The sequence below is a fragment of the Lotus japonicus genome, chromosome 4, assembly GCF_012489685.1.
Source record: "Lotus japonicus ecotype B-129 chromosome 4, LjGifu_v1.2".
NCBI lineage: Eukaryota > Viridiplantae > Streptophyta > Magnoliopsida > Fabales > Fabaceae > Lotus > Lotus japonicus.
The window spans coordinates 3,480,140-3,490,130 of NC_080044.1; the positions used below are offsets into that span (position 1 = coordinate 3,480,140).

Here is a 9,991-nt window from a genome sequence, read left to right on the forward strand (position 1 = left end):
AACTAATGTTTATGATTTTGTTGCATCACCATATATTCGGTCGTGAACAAAGCTTGTTGGAGAAAAACAAGATGCACCATTATGACTTATGGATGGACAGATAGAAGGAGGAGGTCTATAATTAATTTTCTTGTAAATAGTCCTAAGGTAACAGTTTTTTAAGTCCATTGATACATTTAGCATATGCAAGATAACTTGTAAAGATTTTCAAAGGGTGAATTATGTTGTTGAGGAAGTTGGTGAGGAAAATGTGATTCAGATTGTCACAGACAATATTGCAAAGTACAAGGCAGTTGGTGATTTGTTGATGCAGAAGAGGAAGAGGCTTTATTAGGCACCTTGTGCAGCTCATTGCATAGACTTAATGCTAGAGGATTTTGAGAAGAAGATACCCCTTCACAAGGAGACAATCGCGGGTTGTAAGAAAATAACCAATTTCATTTATGCTAGAGTTGTTTTATAAGTCTATTGCATCACTTTACTAAAGGTGGTGATTTGGTTAGACTCGGGGCTACACGCTTTGCTACTTCTTACTTGACATTGGAATGCTTGCAAGAAAAAAAATGTTTTATAAATAAGTTATCTATTCAAAATGTTTTATAAACAAAGATCCATCAATCTATAAAACATGTGACACGTACATTTTCCATAAGTCCATATAATTATATTAAAAATTTATATTTATTGGGCTTAAATGGTGAATATGTTGAATTATAATGTAGAGTCAAGTAACCTAAGGTCCGTGATAGTGAAAACTAGAATTCTTGATATATGATATACATATACGATATATATATGTGTGTGTGTGTGTCTCTATATAACCATAACCCTAGTTGCACACATCATCAACCTTAGGTAACTTGTCTTTAAACCATAATTAAACACACTTATCAATTTACTTAAGTGCAATAAATATAAATATTATAGCCAGTGATTCTCAAATACTAATAAATCAAAATAATCATATTAGCTTCCATGAAAAGTATCAAGCTCTCTATTAAACATGTTTTATAAAACCAGGATCCACCAAGAAGCTCACAACAGAAAATTCTAACATTTTCATATTCAAATTAACATGTAACAACAAATTAATTAATAAGTTTAAAACAAAAAATAATTCAAATTATGAAATAACCCAGTATTTTTAAAACTTAACGACTAACACTATTAATTTAGTAGATGAGTCACTTTGGAGGTAGACATTCACTTAATCAATAGAGTTCTAACATTGATAGTCCAAACAATTTTCTCAAGCTCTAGTTTTTTAGAGACATAAAAATTTATAAAAGAGTTGTATACAAATTTTACAGTCAATTATAGAAATCAAGTAAAAATATTCATATTTTTCATTCATAAAAAATATTTTACCATCTATGAATATTCATTTCTCTGCAACCATACAACTCTTAAAGAAAGTAAGTATTTTGCTTTCAAAAAAAGAAAAAAAAAATTAGAAAACTATTCGTACTCATGAGATGAAGTTCAATATTTCAATTTAGTTTTGATTATTAATATAAAAGACATAGGCTTTGTGCATAGAACACAAAGGAAAAGCACCAAAAAAATAATAAAGCAAAAAAAACACAAAAGAACGTGAATTTGAATTGAATGAAACCACATTAATTGAATAATAATTAAATAAAACCAAAAAATAAACGGTTATTTGAATAACATTTGAAATTTTAAGCGTAATCAAGTATAACCATAACCATCAAGATCGATAAAAAATTTCTGATCTGAGCAAAATTTAAGCGATGGTGAGTTTTATGTCCATGATGTATACTACAATTTAGAACACCAATGAAATTAAAATAAATCGTGTACCTCTTGAAGACATTGACAATTATCGCACGATTTACCTGCAATGAGATGTAATGGACAAACGTATACTCCAACTTTTAAAACACAAAGGAAAAGCACAAAAAAAGTAATAAAGCACAAAAAAGAACACAAAGGAACATCGATTTGAATTGAATGAAATTATTTCAAAATTGAATAAAAATTGAATAAAAATAAAAAATAAACGTCAATTTGAATAACAATGCAAAAAGTTTGGCTTGATCAAATATCACCATAACCATCAAGTGTGATGGAAGATTTCGGATCCGAGCAAAATTTAAGCGAAGTGGAATTTCATATCTCAGATCTATACTAGAATTTAGAACATCAATGAAATCAAATAAATTACGTACCTCTTGAAGACACTGACAATTGTCTCACAATTTGCCTGCAATGAGATGTAATGGACAAACATCCACTCCTCCTTTTAAAGCACCAAAAAAATTTGATGTTAATTGAATTACAATAGGAAAAGTTTAGCTCAACCATATATCGCCATAACCATAAAGAGTGATGGAAAATTTCTTATTCGTTCAAAATTTAAAGAATGGAGAATTTCCGACCTGAGGTACAAGTTAAAATGTAAAACACCAACAAAATCGAAATAAATTACGTACCTCTTGAAGACACTAACAATTATCGCATGAACTATCTGCAATGAGATGTCATGGACAAACGTGCACACCTTCCTCTACCCCCCCCCCCCTCTATTTGAGTTTGATCTCTCAATGTGAGGAAAAATGCGCAGCCAGAGCACATCAGAGAGGAAGGGGAACCAGTCATTTATATAACATAACTAACCCTAGTTTTCACTAATTGGGCTTAAGGTATGGATTTACTATCGTTATACCACATTTCAACACTAATTGGTCTTAAGCCCAATAAATAGGATTTTTTTAAACCAATTTTGTTTGGGTTTGATTACTCAATCAACAAAGTGAACAAGGTAATACCAACTTGTTCTCTTTATTAATGATATGTGAATGAGTGAGGAAGTCTGTTCAAATTCCACACACACACACACACACACATATGTTTTGGAACCTTGTAGATGGAAGAGAAGAGCTTTGGGGACGACCTGCAATCAAACACGCTTTAAGAGATGGGAAAAATTGAAGATTCTTTTCTCTTCAAGCTCGTATTTTCCTAATATCTTTCACTAGGACAAAATAACACTAAAGAGAAAGAAAATAAAAATATCAAGTCGGCATTTGAGAATTAGGATGCAGACGTGTGAATAAAGTCAAGGCACTTTGTACGCTGTGTATTTTCATTTTTGAAAATATAAACTTTAATATAGTATCTGTTTGGTTAAAACAAAGTAAATTAGAACTTAACTCACTTTTTTTGCAAGATTGGAACTATGGATAAAACAAATATTGAAACTGTTGAATATCTGTTAAGATTTAGTTTATTATTAGTCTTATCTCATTGAGATATAGTTAAGATTTGTTTCTCTATTTTAGATTAGTATCTATATAAATAGAGATAATATCTATTTAAATATAGATAGGGTTGGATAGATTTATTATCTTTTTATCTCTTTGTTAGTCTATATATATTGTAGTTTCGAGTCAAGTATTATCAATAAAATACATAGAAATATTTTATCACATTCAAGTTGGTATCAGAGCTAGTTTCGGTCCTATTGGCGCAACTGTTGTGAGGGGGCTCGTCCCCCTTCATGGGGGGCTTCCCAAATCTCTTTCAAATTTTTATTTCTCATTCTACTTCCATGCTCGTTACCTTAGCCATCTTATTACGACATATTTCTCTTTCTGATCATGGTGCTCTATTCAGCCACTATTATGTATTTTCATCCTTCACTTCGAAAAACGACGATGGAAGGATGTGTAATATCCATTACCAAAGTAGGTGGTGCAACCAAAGGGAAGGGATATTACACATTACTATTTCTCTAATTTTCCAGAGAACTTCTCAGAAAAGCACCTTTGGACATTATTTCAGAGATATGAGAATGTGTGGGAGGTTTTCATTGCACCAAAGCGGGATAAGAAGGGGAAACGTTTTGGTTTTGTTAGGTTCACCGATGTCAAAAATCCGGTGAAACTGGAACGGGAGTTGGATACTATACTTATAGGGAATATGAAAATGCATGTTAACTTCCCTCGGTTTGAGAAGAAGAAACCTAGGGAGACAGGGAGCTTTCGACAACCAGTACGAGATGGTACCAAGAAGCCAGGACCTGCAGCTCCTGCTATTAAACCGAAAAACCACACTCAAAAGCTGGCGAATATAGCAGTGAAGTCGTATGCACGTGATGTATCTTCTGAACCAGGGATCTTACATGTGGACATGAAGTTTGATGCTAACAAGGGCCAACCTCGTCCACCGATTGAGAATTGGTGTGGCCCCATTGTGCATGTTGGTTTTGACTGGCTAAAGAGGAGTATGGTTGGGGTTATCAATAATATGGACCTTATCCCATCTCTGCAGAATGCCGCCATGATAGAAGGACTGAAATACATTCAAATCAGATACTTGGGAGATGATCTTGTATTACTAACAGGGCCTGAGGATTTAGACTTAGAGGAAGCACTGAAAGGCACAGACGAAGGACCTGATGCAGTTTTTGATGTGTTGTATCCTTGGTCTCCGTTGGTTGCACCTGACTATAGAGTAACCTGGCTTCGATGAACGGGATTACCAGTTCACATGTGGAATAAGGAGTGTTTTGCTGAGATGGTGAAACCAGTGGGCGATCTCATTTCTATTGAGGCTCAAACATCTTCCTTCTCATGCTTGGAGTTCGCAAAAATTCTGGTGCGCACAAATTGTCCACATCGTATTTCTCACTACAGGCGGGTTAATATCAATGGTGTGGTTCACCACCTTCGTCTCATGGAGGATTTTACACCGATTTTCCGATCACCCCAGGACGAGAACGACGCTGATGACACGGAGGAAGAGAATGATTGGGCCCAGTTTGATGATGGTTTTGAAAAAGATACAGTTGAGTCGTTGGGAGATGAGGACAGTTTCTTCGTGTCTCCGCCGACGACGGCGGTGCAAGCAGAGGACGGGGTGAGCGTGGAAACACCCGCCGCATTCAATGCTTCAGTGGGAGAAAATAATGAGCCTGGCATGGGAAATAGCAGCTACCATGATGGTAGCATAACGCCCGAGGATGAGGAAGTGCAGCAGCCACACAATGATGAAGGAATATTGGGAATAACTGTGGTTAATGATTGCCTTGGACTGGTACTTTCAAATCACTCTGTTGCTGAATCAGTGGTGGGGCCAAAAACTAGTGGGTCACCCCAATTTGAACCTGATGCTAGCAACAACAATAGAGAGAGTATTTCCCCACTTAATGAAAACGTTGGTGTTTTAGGCTGTACCATGATCCATTCCTCACTCCATTTGGGCCTTTCAGGAGCAGGGAACCTTGACCCAAAACCGATCCAAAATTTTGTGCCAGAGCTTCACTCACCTCTGCCTCAAGGGGATATGAACCCTACAGATATTGGGAATCCAAATTCTTAATTTGAGAACAGAGATATTGGTTTGGTGGATATTGGTGGAACACAAAACACTATCTCCATTCCCAACAACGCGAACCCATCTACCCAGGGGGGAGGACGACAGAAGTTCTGTGATGGATCAATCGACTTGAATTCAGGAACCAGGGAAGTCGTGGCTAATGTTGAGCTGAGGAATCAATTTGACGTGTTGACAAAGAGGATGAGGTCGCGGTCTTCTGTGGATACCTTGCAATCAAATTCAGTCTCTCAGAGTGTTGGTTCTATGCAGAGGAGGGCTTTGAGGATGCAAAGTTCACATGATCTTCGTGGGGTCTGAGTTCAACGATTTCAGAAAGACTTTGTGGCTACAGGGACGCACAGGTCAGGCTGAATTGATATGGGAAATGGGGAAAAAAATGCGGAGCTTCATACTCAGGAAGAGATGATGAAGTCATTAGCAAGTTAAAGGAACTTCAGAGTAGAGATGAAGCAGGTGCTGTGGATGTGGCACAGCGTGACAATGGTGGGAATGTCATCCATAATCAATGAAGATCCTTTCATTCAATATCAGAGGGTTAGGGGATGGGGCAAAAAGGCGGGTTGTCAGGGAAATTATTTGCAGTAACCAGGTGGAAATGGTGTGTATCCAAGAAACTAAGTCGCATTTGGTGGATAGACGTATTTGTGCACAATTGTGGGGAGATTCAGAGTTTGAATGGTGCGCTATTCCGGCAGTTAACGCAGCTGGAGGCCTGTTATGTATCTGGAAATTAAATACATTTGTCCTAGATGATCTTGTGCAGGGTTCTGGCTTTCTAGGCCTTGTTGGGTCTTGGGGGAGTACTAATCAGAAGTGTGTGGTAGTGAATGTTTATTCTGCTTGTAGTCTGGACCAGAAATTGATAATGTGGGAAGCACTGAAGACCTGGAAGGGAAGATGTCAGGTTTTAGCTTGGTGCTTGGTTGGGGACTTCAATTCAGTTAGGAGCGAGGATGAGCGAAGAGGTGTTGCTAGAATTTCCGGCTCACAAAGGCGAGATATGTATGAATTTAACTCCTTTATTTATGATATGGATTTGACAGATGTCCCTCTTGCAGGTAAAAAATTCACCTGGTTTAGGCCCAATAATTCATCCTCTAGTAGGATAGACAGGTTTCTGGTTTCCAATCAATGGTGTGAGCTCTGGCCTAACAGCTCTCAGCTTGTTCTGGACCGTGACATTTCTGATCACTGCCCGTTACTGTTGCGACATTCGGATGAGGATTGGGAACCGAAACCATTCCGTGTGCTGAATTGCTGGCTGTCTGACTCTTCTTTTCCTGCAGTAGTTGAGAAATCGTGGTCTGATTCACGTATCCGAGGTTGGGGAGCCTTCGTCCTGGAAGAAAAATTGAAGGGGCTCCGGATGAATCTGAAACAGTGGAACAAAGATGTCTTCGGGAACTTAAAGAGTAGGAGAGACACTCTGGTCCACCAAATTAATGCTCTTGACGCCATGGCAGAAAATGGGATGTTATCTGTGGAAGATCAGAACCGCCATCGGGAGCTATCGCTTGAATTTTGGCAGGTATTACGTCTTAATGAGTCCTTGTTGTGTCAAAAAGCCCGCTCAAATTGGATTTCTGAGGTTGATCAAAATACAATTTTCTTCCACTCCACTATAAACTGGAAGAGACGCTCCAATGCTATTTGTGGGTTTGATCGTTGATGGTACTTGGGAGGAGCACCCTCTACGGGTTAAGGAGGCTGTTCAAAGATTTTTTGAAGGAAAATTTAAATCAGTAGTTGGACCAAGGCCCCAATTGGATGGGGTTACTTTCAAGACCCTTACTGAATTAGACAACTCTCACCTGACTGCTCCTTTTTCTGATGCGGAGATTCGTGATGCTGTGTGGGATTGTGGCGGCGATAAGAGCCCGGGTCCAGACGGGTTTAACTTCAAGTTCATCCAAAAATTCTGGCCAATACTAAAGGGTGATTTTTCAAAAGTGGTGAAGGATTTTCATCGGAGAGGAGCTTGGCCAAAGGGCTGTAATGCATCATTTATTGCACTCATTCCAAAGGTAAGTGCTCCCCAAAATCTAAATGAATTCAGACCCATCTCATTAGTCGGCTGCATATACAAGGTAGTCTCAAAGCTACTCACAATAAGGCTGAAGACCGTCATTGGGAAGTTGATTGACGAACGACAATTTGCCTTCATTGGTGGGCGCTATATGCTTGATAGTGTTGCAATTGTGAATGAAGTTGTACATGAGGCCAAGACAAAGAAGCGCCCAACGCTGATTTTTAAAGTGGATTATGAAAAAACGTATGATTCAGTGGAATGGGCTTTCCTATATTATATGATGAGACGTATGGGGTTCAATGCAAAGTGGATTTCCTGGATTAAATGTTGCTTGGAATCCGCTTCAGTTTCACTTCTGGTTAATGGTAGTCCCACTGGGGAATTTAGAATGGAGCGTGGCCTCAGGCAAGGCGATCCTTTGGCCCCCTTCTTATTTCTCATTGTGGCTGAAGGATTAAATGGGTTATTTATGAATGCTGTTAATTTGGGTGAGTTCAAAGGCTACAAGGTGGGGTTAAGTGATTCTTGTATGGTTTCCCTACTCCAATTTGCTGATGACACTAACTTTATGGGTGAAGCAACATTTCAGAACGTTGTGGTATTGAAAGGAATTCTTCGGTGCTTTGAATTGGTATCCGGGCTCAAAGTGAACTTTCACAAGAGTAAATTAGCCACATTAGCTCTTGATTCAGGTTCAGCCCATTGTTTTGCCTCCTTTCTTCACTGCAAGTTGATGAGCATCCCATTTGTGTATCTTGGGATCCATGTTGGGGCTAGAACGGATCGTCTTCAAATGTGGGAGCCGGTTATTGCTAAATTTAAAAGTAGACTTTCGGCTTGGAGGCGCAAATCTGTATCTTTTGGTGGTCGCATTTGCCTCATTCAAAGTGTACTCTCTGCTCTTTCGCTATTCTACTTGTCATTTTTTAGAATGCCTACTTGTGCGGTTAAAATTTGTAACAGGTTGATGAGAGAGTTCCTTTGGGGTGGTAGTGAAGTAGAACGGAAAATCGCGTGGGTAAGTTGGGCTACTATTTGCAAACCCAAAGACATTGGGGGTTTAGGAATTAAGGATCTAGTACTCTTTAATAAAGCGCTGCTCGGAAAATGGATGTGGAAATGGCGTTCAGATCCTAATTGTTTATGGAGCCAGGTATTTCGAGCAAAATATTCTGGGAGTTCTTTCCCACTCGAATCGGCTTGGTGGCGGGATGTACAGGGAGCTTGCCTAACTGATGATGTGAGCTGGTTTGATTCAGGCTCTAAGAAATCAGTACGCATGGGTAATAATACAAATTTTTTGCACGAGGACTGAGCAGGATGTGGTAGTTTTCGCTCCAAATATTTCCGTTTGTATCACCTTTCAAAATTAAAATGGGCTACTATTAACCAGTGTGGGCAATGGGTGAATGGTGCTTGGCAATGGGAGTTTTTGTGGAAAAGACCATTATTGGGAAGAGAAAAAATCTGGGCAGCAGGTTTATTAGCTGATATCTCAGAGACCCGGCTGATAGAAGGATCCCCAGACCATTGGACTTGGCTGGCTAGTGATGATGGCCTTTTTTCAGTTAATTCTGCCTATCTTTTTTTGCAGGGATCGCAAAGTTTGGAGCCGGATCAGGCGTTTTCAGACATCTGGAGGTCCTTGGCTCCCTCGAAGGTTAAGGCCTTCGCTTAGCGAGTTCTACTGGATCGTATTGCTAGTAAGGAGAACTTACTCAAGAGGAAGGTCCTGGTTGATCATGAGCTGGCAGCGTGTAGCTTCTGCAATTTTCAATTGGAATCATGTTGGAACTTGTTGTTTTCGTGCCCATCTTCGATGGCTCTTTGGCAACTTGGTGCTAGCTGGCTTGGGGTGGATCTTGGTACCACAACTGCTCCTAAGGATCATCTCTTCAAGTTCAAAATTGGCTGGAATAACACCCAGAAGCGCATTTCATTGACTGTGTGGTTAGCAATTATTTGGACACTTTGGATTGGAAGGAACTCACTTGTGTTTAGAGGAAATCAATTTAACTATGAAGAGGCTCTTGATCAAGTTAAACGACATTCATGGACTTGGATGAATGCCAATGTCAAGGATTTTTGCTATTCTTTTTATGAGTGGCATTCTAACCCTCTGGCTTGTATTCAAGGACTTTGTTGAAACTGAGTACAGGTCTATTTTGTGGGCATATTACATCTGTCTTGTGTGGGGGAAACCTATACTTCCTCTTTACACTTCTTTGGGTGTGTCTAAAAAGGTTCCATCTTGGCATTATGAATTTTTCTTCTATCTAGGGTATGCCATGGCTATTTGAGTTGGACGTGTGATGATGCTGCTGTATGATGACTTTGGCTACTGTTCTGGTTTGTTGGGACATACTGCTAATTCTTAGAGTTGGGGTCTGTTGGGTTCTGTATTTCTCCTGGGAGTGTTGTTTTGTGTTTATAATTTGTGTACTCTTTTTCCTCCCTAGGTTTTTCCCAAGGGGGTTTTCCTACGGAGGTTTTAATGAGGCACAGTTATAAAGACTTGCTTCCAGTGAGAGGGGGGGTTCATTATAGGGCATTACAGTTGCCTCATCTTTCTTTTTCTGCCTTCTTTCTAATTTTTGT

At 39.1% G+C, this 9,991-nt stretch overlaps 1 protein-coding gene across 1 annotated transcript; it reads left to right on the plus strand.

The window, feature by feature from the left end:
- Window positions 1-9,212: 9,212 nt before the first annotated feature.
- Window positions 9,213-9,539, plus strand: LOC130710845 (uncharacterized). The gene has a single exon (XM_057560219.1). It carries the CDS (start codon window positions 9,213-9,215, stop codon window positions 9,537-9,539), a length of 327 nt encoding a protein of 108 aa, XP_057416202.1.
- Window positions 9,540-9,991: the final 452 nt, after the last annotated feature.

Excerpts from the sequence above, each read along its gene's own strand:
- LOC130710845 (XM_057560219.1), top strand. The coding sequence starts at position 9,213 with ATGGCTCTTTGGCAACTTGGTGCTAGCTGGCTTGGGGTGGATCTTGGT.